General features: G+C 44.2%; 1 protein-coding gene across 1 annotated transcript in view; it reads left to right on the top strand.

The window, feature by feature from the left end:
- Positions 1–19,205, top strand: part of XYLT1 (xylosyltransferase 1) — a 347,744-nt gene that overhangs the window by 293,663 nt on the left and 34,876 nt on the right. The window contains exon 6 of the mRNA XM_086376949.1: positions 2,602–2,682. Coding sequence (XP_086233075.1) covers positions 2,602–2,682 — 81 coding nt within the window. The remainder of the gene's footprint in view (positions 1–2,601; positions 2,683–19,205) is intronic.

Raw genomic sequence — 19,205 nt, 5'->3', positions numbered from 1 at the left:
GAGAGGGGGTGCGGGAGCCCCGGCCCGGCCCCTCCAATCCTCCCACTGAGGCCGCTGAGAGGCCCCTGTTTATTATTCCTGCTGCCAGGGACCCATTCAGAGGTTAACTTGTCCCTGTATTCATCGGGAGGACAATAATGAACTGTCGCAGAGAGTGGCGAAGGGGTTGGTAAAGAGGCACCTCTAAGCCATGGAGCTGGAACAGGCCTCTGTGATTTGGAAAGAGAGGTTGCTTAATTTCCTTTCCAGGCTGGTTTAGTTTCCACCTCTCCAGGACCTTCAAGAAGCCCTTTGCCCACCGCTCTCCATCACTGGGCGTGAGGCACGCCTGGGCTTCACCCTGCCCGCCTGCGGAGATGCTCCACGTGGGCGCGGACATGTGGGCTTGGCTTTCTGTCTGCGTCCCCAGGCTGCACCCTTGCGCATATCCGCAGGGCTAAGCTGTCTGCGTTTGTGCCCCTGTGGATTTACCTTGTTGCAGACATGCGGGGTTTTTCTGGCATTTGCCAGCCACTAGAACGGCCGGTTTTGAAGTGGTTGATTTCCACACTAGGACCGGCTGTCGGCAGTGCTGGGTTCTGCTGCAGCATCTCCTAACTGCTCTGTCCCCCCTCCGCTGGAATTATGAGTTGGTCAACAAGAGTTGGCCAATCAGAGAGCAGGGGCTTGGCGTGGCGCGACTTCGGGTGATGCAGGGAAAAGAGAGAGGGAGGGATGGCTGGGAGCGGCCCCTATAGGCTGGTGAGAGGCCAAGAGCAGAGCACCTTACATTTATTGTGCACCTACTGTATGCCCTCATGTACCCAGTTATCCATCAGCGTGTATATCTACTTTGTGCAGGGCAGCCAGGTGAAGGCTGTCACTCAGAGGTTGAATGACTTACCCTAGGACACACAACAGGGTCGGGAATGGAGCTGAGATCTATCTCCAGCCCCTTCTGCTTCCAGAGTGCAGGCATCGCTTTCTGAGGCACCCACCTGCCCCCCCCCACCCCCCACAAAGTTCTAGCCTCCTTTCTCTTCCCAGAGATGCACCTTCACCTGTTCTCCCAATTTGAAAGGATGGTTAACCCTTTCCTTCTAAGTAAACCCCCCCTACCCCCAGCAGAGAAGCTGATGATAAAGGAGCTGTCACTTCAGCACCATTTACCTGTTTGGGTTTATTCAGCGTAAGAGGCGACTGCGTTTCTGGCAGATGGAGACCCATGTGACTGCCTTTTAAAATACTGTCACAGCTGTATGCACAAGCTGATTAGCTGTGACTACACTGCTAGTGCTGAGATTGATGGCGATAAATTTGGGATAACAATGCTGGGAACGATGTCACCTGTTTGTATTGCACTTCATATTTCTTAAAGCTCTCTCAATCAGTAGCCCAGGGGCTAGGGAGGATTTAGCATTCATTCATTCATCGATGCATTCGTTTCTCAAAGTGCATTTGAAGGCGTCACTTTAAACTCATCTCACCATTAGTCATCCACTCATCCAGCAAGCATTGCTGTACCTCCTACTATGATTACTGTACCTCCTACTATGTGCCAGTGATGAGCGAGTTTGATTAGGTTCTGTCCTCATGGAGCTTACATCCTAATGTAAGCAAATTTAGCCCTTTCAGATGGTGATGAGATCATATGTAAATAGAGTGATATGTTAAGTGAAGGGGAGCGGGTGCTGCTTTAGGTTGGGGACCTAAAAACAGCCTTTTTCATGAGGTGACATTTGAAAAGAAATCTGGATGACAAGAGCAGACATAGAAAGATATGGGGCAGAATTTCCCAGGCACAGTTCAGTTCAGTTCAGTTCAGTCGCTCAGTCGTGTCTGACTCTTTGCAACCGCATGGACTGCAGCATGCCAGGCCTCCCTGTCCATCACCAGTAAACTCCTGGTGTTTACTCAAACACATGTCCACTGGGTCAGTGATGCCATCCAACCATCTCATCCTCTGTCATCCCCTTCTCCTCCTGCCTTCAATCTTTCCCAGCATCAGAGTCTTTTCCAGTGAGTCAGCTCTTCCAATCAGGTGGCCAAAATATTGGAGTTTCAGCTTCAGCATCAGTCCTTCCAATGAATAATCAAGGTTGATCTCCTTTAGGATGGACTGGTTGGATCTCCTTGCAGTCCAAGGGACTCTCAAGAGTCTTCTCCAACACCACAGTTCAAAAGCATCAATTCTTCAGTGCTCGGCTTTCTTTATAGTCCAACTTTCACATCCATACGTGACTACTGGAAAAACCACAGCCAGGCACAGTGAGAGCAAAGGCCCTGAGGTTACTTTGTATCTGCCACCGAGATATTCACTGATGTCCTATTCTTTGCCAATCCCAGTGCTGGGTCCTGGGGATTCCAAAACAAGTAAGACACTACACTAATTCTCAAGGAGTTCACAGCATATGGGAGTGTGTAGGACACAAACATACAAACAGTCCATTTTAGCATACTTTGGTAAACTTGGTGATGGAGGTACATGAAAGAAGATGCCTCATGCACCTTGCAAGGTATAAATGAAGGAGGGGATGTGGTTGCTGTGACAAAGAAGGGAGCCAGTCACAAGTGTCCATGGTCTCTGGAGGCTCTGACTTTCCTCTTGGTTTGCTTCCACAGGACAAATGACCAGCTGGTGGCATTTCTCTCCCGATACCGAGACATGAATTTCTTGAAGTCGCATGGCCGGGACAATGCAAGGTAGTATATCTTCCCTCTACCCTTGTGCAAAAGAGAAATGAAATCTGAGTCATCATCTGGGGGCTTCCTTCTAGACTGGTTTGATGCAACCAGAAATAAGTTGAGGACGGGAGAGAGGCATGGCACGGCTGGGCCTTGGCCCTTCCTGTGCAGAATCTGAAGTGGTCTCTCCTGCCAGCCAGAAACAGAGAGAACAGCAAATGTGTCTCATCATGTCATATAAGCATTTTCATGAGCCCGTGTTCTCATGGCAGTCCTCTGAGGAAAGTAGGGTAATCATTTTATACTCATTTTATTGGGAGGAAGACCGAGGCCCATAGTTCAAGTTCATGATGCCCCATGAACATACATTCAGTTTGCCAGTCATTCAGCAAATATTCACATGGGGCCAAACGTGTGCCAGGCACCCTTCTAGAGGTGAATGAGACAAAATCCTCACTCTCATGGAATTTACTTTCAAGTAGGAAATTGAAAGTCTTACACCAGAAGGGAGTTGGAGTCAAGGAAACCAACTTTCCACCCTGTGCCTTCACCATTGCCTCACTCTTGCTGTCTAAGTTGTGGGCAGGGATTTGAGGCAGCAGAATCCTTTGTGCCTCTCTCACTTAAAACTGAGCGAAGCAAACAGCATCACTACAGACCCCCTCGTTGTTGTTGTTGTTCAGTCGCTCAGGCATGTCCTACTCTTTGCGACCCCATCGACTGCAGCACGCCAGGCCTCCCTGTCCATCACCAACTCCCAGAGCTTACTCAAACTCATGTCCATTGAGGCGGTGATGCCATCCAACCATCTCATCCTTTGTCGTCCCCTTCTCCTCCTGCCTTCAATCCTTCCAGCATCAGGGTCTTTTCCAATGAGTCAGTTCTTTGCATCAGGTGGCAGAAGTATTGGAGGGTCAGCTTCAGCACCAGTCCTTCCAATGAACATTCAGGGTTGATTTCCCTTTGAGTTGAGTCTAAATCTCTGTGGCCCTCTGCTAGAAGGGCTACAGTCTTGAGCGCCCTCTGTAGGAGAGATCACATGATCCGCTTCACCATCTAGAAAGAAAAAACCATTACAAACCCACTCAGGATCACTCTGCCAGCTTTTTAAAAAGGCTTATTTATTTTTAATTGGAGGATAATTGCATTACAATGTTATGTTTGTTTCTGACATACATCAACATGAATCAACCATAGGGCTCTGCCATCTTAGAACATTTTTCTAGCGTTGAACTCAGAACTTAATCTGACAGTTCACAGGATAATTTTAGCATGTTAACGTGTTCTGTTTGGCCTTGGGTCTGGTTTTGTTCTGTTTAATTCAGGTGCTTCATCTGAAGATTAATAGCCCCATTTAAAAAAAATAGCAATGTTTCCAGCTCATCTTAAAAGATCCACTTAAATGTCCACTTACTCTGTGCCTGAATTTTCTCATGAAGGTTGTATTGTCTTAGACAAAGCCTGTGTTCTACAGGACCCTGCAGTTCTTGCTGCCTTCTCCCCTACCTGGTCCCAATGCCCTTCAGTTTGCCCATCTCTGCTGTTGGTGTTCTCCACCTCTGCTGCTGGAGGTGTCTTTCTGGCTGGCTCTGTGATCCACTTTGCCCAGATATCCACAGCAGGGAGAGACAGAGGCAAGCAGTGGGCTCCATTTCCCAAGTTTTCAAGAAGTAATCCCCAAATCCTTGGGTTGCATCACTTTCCTTAATTTTGACTTTGACTTCATCCAACTGTCTGTTGGATCCATCTTGTCCAACTGACAGTCTGCATTCTTTACATTTAATAGCAACCCCCAGACTTGAGGATGCTCTGTAAATTAGCACAGATTAGTATAGCATGTTTTGGCCACTAAGCTGGACAAACCTGGGTGGATAAAGAAGATGTACACTGTAATACACTATAGCCATATAGTGTATTGTGTTCCTGCTAAGTGCCTATCACTCTGCTGGCCCCTTTTCACACAGGATCCAGCTTTATTTTTATAGTCACTCAGATTCCATGGAGGTGGTAAGTTATCAGAACTAGCCCAGATTTTGGTTCCCCACCCTTAGATAGAGAATGAAGACCCTTATTATTTATAATACATGGTTTGTGCAAAGTTACATCATGAGAACAAAAAATCCACTGTAAGTTGATAAACTTGTGTCTAAATTACATCCACCCTAGTATTGTTGTTCTAGCCTACTCAGTATTTATTCTCTGTCTGCTATTTCCAGGCACTGTGCTAAGAACTGGGTATGGCACAGAGGTTAAGATTGTGAATTTTGGGAGTCATATCTCCTGGGTTGAAGCCCTGATCTACCATGTCCTGGCTGTGTTGCATTGGACTGGTGACTTAACCTCTCTGAGCCTCTTCCCTTATCTGTACGATGGACATATTAATGGACTTATACTCATGAGATCATTGGAAGGGTTGAATGAGATGCTGTGTATAAAGCATTTGGCACATCATAAATCCCTGTGATGGTGATGGTGGGGTGGTGGTGGTGATGGTGGTGGTGATGATGGTGATGGTGGTGGTGGTGTCATTGATGATAAACATCAGACTGAAATACTGCAGGCGGGAGAAATAAATAGTCGATGTACAGGCCAGGGTTGTGCCTTTGAGTTTTGTGAGTACGTCTTGTCCAGTTGATGTGCCTCCGGAGTTGACAGGTGTTACCCAAATGGCACAGCAGGATACAGAGCAGGGTAAAGACTCAGGCTCAGGAGATATCGCTTGCACCTCCCTCTAAAACCCTAAAACCCAAGGCTCTCTGGACAGAAGAGCTCACAAGTTCCAACACTCATGCATGAGTCCTCAGCCAGGATTCACTCACTTAGATGAATTGAGGGTTTAATAGTAAAATGAGCCATCAGCCGCCACTGTCTCCTCTTTGGCAGCTGAGGGCTCCCTGCTGTGGGAACAAGCCTAACCATGCACATCTTCCCTTGTGTCACCCACAGGGGCACCCTGGGCGAGGTTTGGCTCTGGTTCTGCACTGATTGTATGTTAGGAAAAACTCTTTTTTTTTTTTTGGTGGGAAATGACAGAAACTCAGCTTAAACTTGATTAAAGGGTAAAGGAAGTTATTGGATGATTCAACTAAAACACTAGTATCTGACTTTGGGCATTGCTGAATCAAGCAGTTCAAATGATATCGTCAAGCCCAGACTCTGTTAGTTCTTTTGAAAATTATTTCTTATTGGTCTGGAGAGGGTTAAAATAAAGCAAACACAGCACATCAAGTAGTCAGGTAGTTCACTAGCAGAAATATTTTTTTTAATTGAGGTATAACTGACATATTAGTGTCAGGTATGAAGGTGAATGTGTTCGTTGCTCGGTTGTGTCCAACTCTTTCTGATCCCATGGACTGTAGCCCACCAGGCTCCTCTGTCCATGGAATTCTCCAGGCAAGAATACTGAACTGGGTTGCCATTTCCTTCTCCAGGGGAGCTTCCCAACCCAGGGATTAAAACTGGGTCTCCTGCATTGCAGGCAGATTCTTTATTGTCTGAGCCATAGCATTCAATATATGCATATATTATAAAATCACCACCACAATATGTCTAGTTAATATCCATCACCACATATAGTTAGTTTTTTCTCATGATAAGAACTTTTAAGATCATAGCAACTTTCAAATATGCAATATGGTATTATTAACTGTGGTCACCATGTTATACATTACAGCCCTCGACCGTATTTATTTTATAACTGGAAGTTTGTTCCTTTTGACCACCCTTACCCTTTAACTTAACTTCCATTAGTTCTCTTTCCCTTTGTGTGGGTTTAATTTTCTGGCTTCAGATGGTGACCCTTCTCAACATATTAGCCTCATTTTACTGATGAGGACACTGAGACTCAGAGAAGTGAAGTGACTTGCTTACGCTCACACAGCAAGGGCAGGGCTAGGACTCAGGCCTAGAGGAATGTGTCCCCAGAGCCCAGACTCAGAAGCCTGCATGATGCAGCCCATCTGTGCTTGGGTCCTGCTTTCTTCCAATATGCTGGGTGGCTTCGGAGCAGCCACTCTGCTTCTCTGGGCTTCACTGTGTTGGACAAATGCAGTGGTTGAATGAGATGATCTCCAAATGCCCTCGCATTCTGACGTTCCATGCTTCAGGACCAGCCCTTGCAAAGACAATGTGACAGAGGCAGAGAGTATAAAAGACGGGAAGATGGAGAGAGACAGAAGCAAGCAGTGAGATACAAAATAGGCCACAGGGTGCCTCCGTTTTTAATCCCACGTGGTTTCTAATAGCAGTTTTGACCTTCTGTCCCTAACTCGTCTTTAGCAGTCAATTTGGACTTCCAGCTCCCGCTGCTGAGAGATGGCATAAAGGCAAACTAGTATTTTAATAGCTGCCCAATTGGTCCTGACTGTTCCTATAATTAAATGAAGGAGAGTGTAGTGTTCACTCTATTTCCTTGTATTCCTCCAAAAATCAAGTGGCTAGACATATTGAAAGACATGCAGCGCAGTTATCATTTTCCCAGATAATCTCTGCAGGGCTAGCAGAAGCAGGTGCCCTGAATAAGCAGGTCTTGGCAAACATCCCCAGAACTCCTGGTTTCTGCTCAGAGAGCATCAGAGAAGTTCCCCCAGATCTTGGTAGACTGATCAAATCTCAGAGTATGGGACCTCTTACAGGGAGATGGAAAGAAAAACTTATTTCCCTTAGCCAGAATAGTTTCTGAGACTTTCTGGCCTTGGTTGGTGTCAGTGCCCAAATAATTTAAGGTCACCAGGATCCCAGGGCTCAGTCTTGGGGCATAGTGTGGAGTATTGGTAACAGCATGGGCCCTGGAGTCCAGACACCTGTGTCAAAATGCCAGCTCAGCTTGTGATAGCCAGGGCACTCTGACAAACGGCTTCGATTCTCCATGCCTTCATGTCCTCCTCTTTATAAGATCCAGACATGGGGGGATTGTCTGGATCACATAAGATCCAGTGATGTAGGGATTGTGGAGGACTGAGTAGCCTCACAGACCACAGGAAGCATCTAGCCAGGTGCTTTTCAGTGTGTTATCCCATTTCAGAGATGAGTACAACTGAGGCTTGCAAAGTTGCTTTAACTTGCTCCAGGTTCCACACAGCTGGTACTGGAGCCTGGTTTGGTCTGACTGTTATCACCGCATTTTAGTGACTACATCTGAGAGGACCTGTTACTTTGAGTTCTTAGGGTGTGCAGCTGAAAGAGCAAAATTCTACTGATTTTAAGCAGAATTATTTTTTAAATGAACAAGGGAGGAAAATCAGCCCATCCCCTACTTTCTAGAGTCAGCCTCTCCTAAATTGTGTTCATGATCCACACATGAGATTATTTGGGGGAGTTCATGAAGGAGTGTCATGGGAGAATTTGTATTGAGTTTATGTGCATCAACAAAAATTTATATAATTAATCCAGTACTTCACAGATATTATGCTTAGAATAAGATTAAGTTAAAAAAAAAAAAAAAAGAACAGTTGAAGCTATCTAAAGTTGGTTTAGAAAAAAAAATATTGAGGGCAGTCCCATACAGAGTTCGTAAAGCCTATAGCATAGCTGTTAAGAATCTAGGTTCTGGAACCAGACTGCCAGGGTTCACATGCTAAGCACTCATCAGGTGTGTGGCCCTGGGTAAGTTAAATCAATCACTTGTGCTTCAGATTCTTTATCTGCAAAATGGGAAGAATGATAATAAAGCCACCCTCCTAGAACTGCTGCAAGAATTAAAGCAGGGGATATGTGGATAAGCTCTTGGAATAGTTAGGTGTGCATATTAAGTTGATGATGGTGGTGATGATGGTGGTGGCGATGGGGACAGGGCTGAAAAACCTTGAAGATGGTGTGTATCCACATGATTAACATTTTAGAAACACTTTTTACAGTTCTTAGAGAAAGATCTAGTATTTCAAATGTAAAAAGCCTAGACCAGAAGGAAGCTAGGAAGGGTCCCAGCTCTCAGGTCACAAGTGGCATAAACAAGTTTCTTCCTGTTCCCAGGTCTGGGATCCACCTGCTAGACGTGGTGGTGCCCCGCTGGCATCAGAATGGCAGCTAAGCAGATTCGCCAGCTCTTCTCTCTGACATTGAACTAATCTTCGGGCCCAAAACTCCCTTGATGTATAAACAGGCAACTGTTTAACCAAAAATTGGCAAATCCATCGAGAGCCTGGCCAGGAACCTCCTCCAAGCAAATCTGCTTTCAGGAGGCCCGTTGGTGCCAGCTTGCTTATCAGGAGAACTCTCTCCCCATCTGTCTTGTAGCACCATGATTGATGGGAGGAGATAATTAATATCTCATCTCCAATGGGGAAAGCAGATTGCATTCCCCTCTCTCTTTCCTTAAACCCAACTGGTGAGTTTATCGCTGTTTGCATGTTCACTTTGTTTAATCCAGTTATGGCAGCCATGTCAAAATAAAGCTTAGCATCACACAGGCACCCGCGCAAAGCTGTGTACACAGCTCTGTGGGCCTCCTCATGAGTTTTGAAGTCAACTTTAGAACTTTTCTGTTTTCGAAACAATACATGTTGAAGTTAGACCAAAGACTAGAAGAAAAGTTTGTGCACTGTCATCTCTGAGATAAAGAGTATGTTTTTTCATTTCCTTTTTTGCCTTATCTTTGTGTTCCATGCCTAGGGAGGCCTACATTACTTTCTTAATTAGAATGTAATGCAGTAGATATTGTTTTTAAATTTGTGTGAAATTTAAAATAGGGAAAATCAATTAGTCCTCAGTGGGCCTTTAGACTCTCAGAGGCACAAGCTGATTCAGGCCCTGAGTACTATAAAGAGCATGGGTCACCCAACCTGGGGTTCTTGGTTCCAGGATTTGGGCCCTGAGTCTGCATTTCTGCTTAGAATGGTTTTTCTTTCATTCCTGAATGTGAAACTCAAGTCAACTTTCTTCACCCGGAGTGTATGTAATATAGGGTTTACTGTGTGCAGATACTGTCCTAAATGCCTTATAGATATTAATTCTTTCAATTCTCACAACAATCCCATGATATAAGTACAGTTAGTATCATGCCCATTTTCTACATGGGAACATCGAGGCTAGAGAGATTAAACAACATACAGTTTGGGAATGGGGAAACAGACTTGAACGCAGGTGGTCTGGTTCCGGGGTCTAGACTCCAGGCCACTGTGCTACACTGATTCCCTGAGTATGTTCATCGTGGAGTTTCCTGCCACGTTCAAACCACATGTTCTTATGGAGGACATGCTCCTTCCACCAGTCAGGTCAGACCTGCCTCTCCTGTGGCTGGTCTCCTCTTACGTGAGGTGGTGAAGCTGAGCTTCTCCCTGTAGCCCTCACTCCCACCACTTTAGCTTCTCTTCACTTATTCGGGCTCCTGCACACACTATTTCTGCCTCCTATAAAGCTCTTCCCCACAACTCTTCAGATGACTGGTTCCTTCTCATCCTTCTTGTCAGGGTCGCCTCCTCAGCAAAATCTTCCCCAACAATCTTCACTAATTAAGTCCCTGTCTCTTTATTTTCTGACACTGCACTCTGTTTTCCTGTATAACACTTATCACAAATGTCTAATTATATGTTCATGTATTTTGTAGCTCTTTATGACTACTTACTTATTTATTAGAACAGTTTTACAGCCTTGTGGTAAAGAGTGTGGAATCCAGAGCCTGACTGCTAGGTTTGAATCCCTCCCTTACCACTGACCAGGTGTGTAGCCTTGGGAAAATTACTTAACCTCTCTGTATCTTTGTTCTTGTAAAACGAGCTCTCATAGGATTGTGATGAAGACTAAATGAGAGAATATACTTTAAGTGCAAGGAATAGGACTTAGAAAGTAGTAAGTGCTCAATAAATGATAAATATTACTGATTTACCTCTCATTCTAGAAGAGACAGAAGGACAGGGCTCATGTCCATCTCCTTTACAACCATATTCTCAGCACATAGACTTGGAGAGCTGCTGAATGAGCAAATGACTCTTTTGGTCTTCCAACTACTGCAGAGTAGGGACTGACAGATGACTCCAGCCCAGGTCAGGAAAGGGCATAACCCATACTGGCATGTGAGAAATGGCCAGTGGACCCCTTATGGAGCTGCAAATTTAGGAACTTAATGACCTGAATCCTCACTGACTTGTGCCTTGGAAAGATGGGAGGGTTTCATATTTGTGGTTCTCAGACAGAATCAGGGTGCATGTGAAACTTGTCACATCTGCCACCACAACCAAGGGCATCACAGGAGACTCACTGTGGAGGCACTGGGTTTCTGTCCTTGGTGCTGAAATGAAATTGCTTTTCAGAACATAAAGGGTTTCTCCTTAGCCCTGACGTGCCCTACACATGCCTGTCTACAAAGTCCTAGAATACAGAAGAGGAGCGATTGAAGTTTTAATTTTACAGCTTGATGATGGAAAATGTTAAGTATCTTCATTCAGTTGTGTCCAATTCTTTGCGACCCCATGGACTGCAGCATGCCAGGCTTCCTTGTCCATCAGCAACTACTGGAGCTTACTCAGGCTCATGCCCATTGAGTTGGTGATGCCATCCAACCATTTGATCCTCTCCCGTCCCCTTCTCCACCTTCCTTCAAGCTTTTCCAGCATCAGGGTCTTTTCCAATGAGTCGGTTCTTTGCATCAGGTGGCCAAATTATTGGAGCTTCAGCTTCAGCATCAGTCCTTCCAATGAATATTCAGGACTGATTTCCTTTAGGATTGACTGGTTTGAACTTCTTGCAGTCCAAGGGACTCTCAAGAGTCTTCTTCAACACCACAGTTCAGAAGCATCAATTCTTTAGTGCTCAATTTTCTTTATAGTCCAACTCTCACATCCATACATGACTGCCTGAAAAGCCATAGCTTTGACTAGATGGACCAAGCACTTGCTAAATGCTGAGTACTACACTAAGCCCTCTCCATATAAAATATAATCGCATTTAAACTCTGTGAGACAGGTATTATGATGATCACTGTTTCCCATAAGAAGCTGAGGTGTCTTGTATTCAGGTTGCCCAAGGTTAATGGCAGATCCAGGACTTGTACCAAATATTCTGGCTCCAGAGCCCCAAGTTCGGCCCCTGTGTCCCATGGCTGTTTTGTGTGGGCCCTTCACTAGCTGGCTGACTTCATACACTGTGTTTTCATGCTTTGCTTCATGATTTTATGTTTAAACTGAAATGCTTAGGTTGTACTTATACTAAAGAGTAATCTGGGTTCAGTGACATATCACTGGACAAGAAAAGAAAAGAAGTATTTTTATAGGCTGTGTGACTTTGGATGACCTTGGCTCATACATCCTCTCTGGGCCTCAGTGTGTTGGGGATTTTTATCTATAGATAGTTATATTAACTAATTGCTGAGATTTCTTCTTGCTCAAACATGCTGTAAAATCTGAGGGGCAGAGTTCTTCCTTTCAGAATTCATTATACGACAAGACAGTTCTGGAATAATTCCACACTTCATGAATATGCCGAGATTGTAGCCAGGGAATTAACTGAATTGAGAGATTTCTTTAGCGTCTGTCTTCCTGGGGCCATTTTCAAAGGCTACAGATTACTTTCTTAGCTAACTTTTTCTCCCCTGGGGGAGATTCAGAACCCCTCGCTACCCTCCATCTGATTAACTCTGATACTCACCTGGTCCTTGTGACGTCCCAGCAGAATCACATTTAGCTATGACTTTGTCCCATATTGTGGCAGTAGAGACAAATCTCAGGAAGACAAACCATTCCTGAGAGCCCAGGAGATAAAATCAAATGCAAACTATCCCATGTTTGCCCTCAAGTACCCTGAAGACAGAAGTTCCTTGTAAGGTCTGGAAAGAAGCCTCTTCCAACCAGCAATGAGCCATTTTCTCTTGGTTCACTAATTTCTGGGCTCTGTCTCTTTGAGGAAGAACAAGTTCTCAGATCCTTCATTTGAGTCCTTTTGGAGGGACCCCAGCGACTTGGGATGAAGAATGGGAAAGTAGTAAAGCATTGGCACTGGATTCATTCAGACCCGAATTCAAGTCCTAACCTGATCGCTATGTGACTTTGGAGAAATTACTTAACTTTCCTGTGATTCAGTTCCTTCACCTGTCAAATGTGTGTTACAAAATTTTGATACCTGGTTAACCAACAGCAGCTACGTCCTGACTGCCTGACAGATATCGATGTTATCCTTCCCTTTTTTCATTCACTCAACATATTTATTGGGCACACGCTGTATGCTAGGCACTGTGCTAGACACTGTTCTAGGCACTAGGGATACCACAGTGATCAAAAAGAGACAAAAATGGGGAAAGAATAGTGAGGGAGTGTGGGATGGACATGTACACACTGCTTAGTGTTATGTGTCCTATGGGAGGGGAGCTTGGGGGAGAATGGGTACACGCATGTGTGTGGCTGAACCTCTTCACTGTTCACCTGAAACTTCACAACATGGTTAATAAGCTATACCCCCAAAGAAAATAAAAAGTTCAGAAAAAAAAAGACAAATATTTCTGCCCTCTTGGGCCTTATGTCCAGTAGTAGAAAAGGCAATAAATGAAATAGATACCTTGTGCATTGTATTAGAAAGTGAAGTGTTATGGAGAAAAATAAAACACCAAAGGAGGATTGGGGAGGGGTGTCATGTCTATGAAAAAAGGAACTGATGATTGGGTCGGCCCATTGTTTGGGTTGAGTCTTACTAAACACTTTGCAAGGAATTTTGTAAATATCATGCATCACACTTTTGCAGCTGCTTTGGGAGCTTGTCAGAACAGGTGTCATGGGCTCATCCTACAGGTGAGGCAACTGGCATTCAGAGAGGGTAAATCAGCCCCACACCTCAGTGAGTGCAGAGACAGCATTGGTACCAGACCCTCTTCGTGTCTGTTCTTCTAGGATATCTCCTGTTGACCCTAGGTTTCCCAGGTAACTAGGTCATAAGCAAAACTAAAGAGCGGACAGCATCACTGGCCATCTTCTGTGTAATGGGCCTGTTGCTGCACAGCTTCCCTCCATCCCTCAGGTGGGAGAGCCATGCACCTTTTCCTGGTGAGCCAACATTGATGAAAGATTCACCCAGATGTTCACAAACTTACTTCGGTTTCCAGCCTTTATCTTTTCAAATTATGGTAAATCCACATGGGGGGGTAAACAGCAAAATCACTGCCTAAACAGCTTGATTGTTTTTGCCTGATAGATTCCCACACTCTGGGCCTCTTCCATCTTCTCTCAGTCCAGACCTAAGTTCCTGGTAGCCCCTTTCAACCCAGGAACTTTTCCGAGACCTGGGAAATCTGTGATCTCTATTTACTCATAATTAACTGAAGCATGCTTTTGCAGCTTATCGGTTTTGAAGGCAGTAAGTACAGCAGTCAATCTCCCAAACCCCGTAAATATTTTATTTTGGAGATTACTGCATAAATATTGTATTTGGATATTGCAGTCTGGGACATCACATTAAAATTGCAAGATGATGCTGTTATCCAATCTAATGGAACATGAAATTAAAAAGCTGGTCCATGGAAAGAAAAATTTTGCATGTCATCCCACCTGTATTTCTTCTCTCTCTCTCCCTCAGTTGTCTTGATTACCATGAAAGTTTTGATAAAGTATCTAAAATTTAAAGGTTTAAGCACAGTTAAGTGTACCCACCAGACATTATCATCTAATTGGCACCCGCCAGAGTCGAGATAGGATTTTCTTTTCCTTCCCTCAGTGTCTTCCTTCAGTGAATCAGTTATAGCCAAGTTTGGTGTCAGTAAGTGCCATTGTGGGTATATTGAAAACCTTTTACCAGGTCGCTCCCCAGAGAGAACATGGCTTTGCTAAGGATAGTGAATTTTACACTTGGAAAGAAAATGTTAGGGAAAGGTCAGGACCAGGGACATTGGAAACCTGGGTCTTCTGGTTGGCTTCTGCCCTGTGTGTCTTCAGAAAAGTTCTCAGCCTCCTCTGGGATCCCATGCATCCATCTAGTGCTTGCCCCACACCCTCTTCCTTGGTATAAGAGTGACTTAAGAATGTCACAGCTAAGTCCCTTGTTGTTGTTGAGTCGCTAAGTTGTGTCCAACTCTTTGCAATCCCGTGAACTGCAGCATGCCAGGCTTGCCTGTCCATCACTGACTCCCGGGGCTTGCTCAAACTCATGTCCATCAAGTCGGTTATGCCATCAAACCATCTTATCCTCTGTCACCCCCTTCTTCTATTGCCCTCGATCTTTTCCAGCATCAGGTGGCCAAAGTATTGGAGCTTCAGCATCAGTCATTCCAATGAATATTCAGGGTTGATTTCCTTTAGGATTGATTGTTTTTCCTTTAGGATTGATCTCCTTGCTATCCAAGGGACTCTCAAGAGTCTTCTCCAGTGCCACATTTTGAAAGCATTAATTCTTTAGCACTCAGCTTTCCTTATGGTACAACTCTCTCATCTGTAGATGACTACTGGAAAAACCATAGCTTTGACTGTAGGGAACTTTGTCAGCAAGTGATGTCTCTGTTTTTCAACATGTTATCTAGGTTTGTTATAGCTTTCCGTCCAAGGAGCAAGAGTCAGCAATGATTTTGGAGCTCAAGAAAAGAAAATCTGTCACTGTTTCCACTTTTTCCCAATCTGTTTGCCATAAAGTGATGGGACTAGATACCATGATCTTGGTTTATTGAAAGTTGAATTTTAAGCCAGCTTTTTCACTCTCTTCTTTCACCTTCAACAAGAAGCCCTTTAGTTCCTCTTCATTTATGCCATTAGGGTGGTATCATCTGCATAACTGAGGTTGTTCATATTTCTCCTGGAAATCTTGATTCTAGCTTGTGAATCATCCAGCCTAAACAGTACCTTAGAGACTACCTAACTCATCATTATTACAACTGGTGGTCTGTGGGCTGGATTCAGCCTAGGGGTATGTCTTATTTATCAGAATTTTTTTTAAGGGATTTGAAATTCTTTTAGAAAATGCATTCTCTACATCTTTGCTGATTCTACCTACACTGTTATCGTATACTCAGCCTACCTCACACACTTACATTATTTGTCTGATCCCTGTAGGCATTTAATTTTACAACCTAGACCTAGCCCAACTTTGTCAGCTTCCCATGGGGGACATTAGTCAAGGTCATTATTTTACAAACTCACCCAGCTGGTTACTGGTAGAGTCACGTTATGATGAGATGCAAAGCACATTTTAACAGAATTAAGTCTCTTCACCACCAGCATCATTGTAATCACCATTTTTATCACACTAGCATCAAGTTTTCCTAAGAATTAAATCTATTACACCATTGTGCTCAGTGAGTGACCAGTGTCTGGGGGCAGGTCCTCTATTTGTGCAGAAGAAAGTGCTATGGGTGTGGGTTTATTAGTGAGGTTTCAGGCAGTTCCCTCTGGCGGATTTGTGGGAGGCTCAGTGGGAGAGATTCTTTCTAGAATTGAGCGTGGCCAGCAGGGTGGAGCCATCTCCAGATACTATACTCTGCAGCTGCCTTGCAGTGTTCCAGTACCTGTAAGGTGGGCAGAAAGGAGGAAGTTTGGGTCAGTTCTAGTGCAGCATCTGTCTCGCAGGAGACAGGTAACTCTAATGTGAAGACAGAGGTGAGATCTCTCATGGAGACACAAAAACCTGTAGACATGCAATGGGGGATGCAGCCCAGCCTAGTGGAAAAGTGGCCCTAAAGTGCCACATCCATGGCTACCTACTCTACCTGGAGGCTAAGAACATTTGCACCCATCACAGTAGTGATAAAGGTGAAATCGTTAAGGAATGTACTAGTCCAGACTTTTTCCATTGCAAATGACAGAACCCTATTCCAAAATGCCTTAAGCACATTACTGACAAGTCTGGCGGTGAGTCAGGGACAGCAAGATCCAGGGTCTCAAGCAAAGTCATTGAAGCTTTGTCTGTGTCTATCTCCTCTCTTGGAGAAGGCAATGGCACCCCACTCCAGTACTCTTGCCTGGAAAATCCCATGGATGGAGGAGCCTGGTGGGCTGCAGTCCATGGGGTCATGAAGAGTTGGACACAGCTGAGCGACTTCACTTTCACTTTTCACTTTCATGCATTGGAGAAGGAAATGGCAACCCACTCCAGTGTTCTTGCCTGGAGAATCCCAGGGACGGGGGAGCCTGGTGGGCTGCCGTCTATGGGGTTGCGCAGAGTCGGACATGACTGAAGTGACTTAGCATCAGCAGCCACAGAAGCACCTCCTCTCTCTCTCTTTTCTCTCTTTGTTTTTGTGATACCTTCATGGTCAGACAACCTCTATCCACATGGTGACAAGATGGCTGCCTGCAACCCTCAGCTTACATTCTTCCAGACAAAAATCCCCAAGAAAAGCCTTCCTTCCTAGTTTTTTCAGCAAAAATCCAGAACCCAGTCTCAGACTCAGCTTGACTTGTTCTCCCATCCCTGAAGCAATTATGGCAGCCAAGCAGGTGGTATACTCTGGTTGATCAAGCCAAGTCATGTCCCCACCCCTGGTGCTGGGGCTGAGGCAAACCAAGTGAACTGAGAGTTGAGGGTGAATGTCCAAAATAAAATCAAGGTGCGGTTCCCACAAAAGCAAGGAATGGATGCCAGGCAGACAGACAGAAGGAGATGAAGTACCAATATGTGCTGCAATGTGGAGGAACCTTGAAAACACGATGATAGCTGGAAGAGGGCACACCTTGTGTGATTCCATCTCTATGAAATATACAGACTAGGTAAATCCATAGATGGATGGCCAGGATCTGGAGGGAAGCAGAGTAGGAAGTAACTGCTGATGAGGATGGGGGTTTCCTTTAAGGGTGATGAACTATTTTGAAACCAGGTAAAGATGACGATTGCAGATGAACTAATGCTGTTGAATTATATGCTTTTAAATGGTTGATTTTATGTTGTATGATCTGAAAGAGCAACAAGATCAGAAAACTTGTAAATTATAAACTCCCAAGGAGACAACCAGCTCCTGAGGAGCAGGGATCATCTTTGCTTCTCCTTGCCTTCCACCAGGGCCAGCCCGTGCCTGGCACATAGTAGGTGTGAAATTAATGCTAAGTGAAAATGAACTGAGAGTTTGGGCCAGAAGTCTTGGCCCTAGCTCTGTCCACTCTCCCAACAGCCCTATGCACCTTACAAGCTCTTTGACCTTTGATTTCTGTGTCTGTAAATTAGGGAATGGTGAATTTGCCTTGTCTGCCTCGAAGAATCCTGTGTGTGTGCACACGTGTGTGTGTGTGTGTGTGTGTGTGTCCTAGAGGAGGAGTTATTAATCTGAGGTTCATGGATAGAATTTAGGGGTCTGTGACTTTGAATAGGAAGAAAATTATTATTATTTTTTTTTTTTACTGTGCTGGGTCCTTGTTGCTCCGTGGGCTTTTCTCTAGTTTCAGTGAGTGGGGGCTACTCTCTAATTTGCAGTGCCCAGGAGTCAGTAGTTGCAGCTCGTGTGCTCAGTAGCTGTGGCTCCCAGGCTCTAGAGCACAAGCTCAGTAGTTGTGGTACAGAGTCTTAGTTGCTCCATGACATGTGGGATCTTCCCAGATCAGGGATTGAACCCGTGTCTCCTCTATTGGCAGGCAGATTCTTTACCACTGGACCATCAGGGAAGCCCAAGAAGAAAAGGATCTTAATTTTCACTAAATGCTAATTGAGATCCAGCTAAATATAGGATAACAAACCATTATAGTATTAGCAGTTGCTGTTGGAATCATATATTTCCTTTTTTTGTCCATTCTTCCTGTCGTGTCCCCAACAAGTGATTGAACTCGTGACCCTTGCATTGTAAGTTCAGAGTCTTAACCACTGGACTGCAGATAAGTCCCAAATCACATTATAGTTGATGCATCCATGTCTAAATATCATTTATGCTCACCTCTTCTTCAAAATTACAATAGTGTTTAGACCTACTACAAGATCTTATTATTAAATGTGTTAAAAAGAAAACACATGTAATTATCATAAATTTGGTGTTTTTAAAAATATTTTGCAATCCTCTATATAGTGTATGAATCAAGAATCATGTGAATTACTATGCCATCACTTTGGTATTTATGGAAATATTTTGTAACTGTGTATTTTTGTTGTATTTAAAAGCATTATTCTGCAATGGGATAAATTTAGGAGTATAGGATTAACAGATAGTTATAAGTAAAACAGATGATCAACAAACCAAAGATTTACTGTATAGCACAGGAAACTATATTCAATATCTTTCAGTAGCCTGTAAATCAAAAGAATCTGAAATATGTGTGTGTGTGTGTGTGTATATAAAACTAAATCACTTTGCTATATGCCTGAAACTAACACTGTATTGTAAATAAATATAGTTTACTGATTAATTAATTTTTAAAAATAAATTTAAAAATAAAAGCACTGTTCTGAGATGAGGGTCTAGAGCTGTATTCACCAAATTCCAATGCATCTGTGGCATGAAAAGGTGATTTCAGAAGTCCTCTAAAGTGGAAGCAGATGTAGCAGATGATCGTTGCCATCTAACTGTGCTGGGCAGGCAAATGTCCTAAGTGCTCTAAGCCTCAGTGTCTTCCTCTGTAAAATGGGCATAATAATAGTACCTGCCTCATAGGGTTACAGAGACCAGCCTCACTTGTGAAGGTCAAATGAGAAACTACACACAGACCCCCTAGCTCAGCACT

Source organism: Bos grunniens, chromosome 25 (assembly GCF_055505025.1).
Source record: "Bos grunniens cultivar Pamir isolate PY7600 chromosome 25, Bosgru_T2T1.0, whole genome shotgun sequence".
Lineage (NCBI taxonomy): Eukaryota > Metazoa > Chordata > Mammalia > Artiodactyla > Bovidae > Bos > Bos grunniens.
The sequence above is the reverse complement of the archived record's forward strand: the minus strand, read 5'-3'. Positions and strand labels throughout refer to the sequence as shown.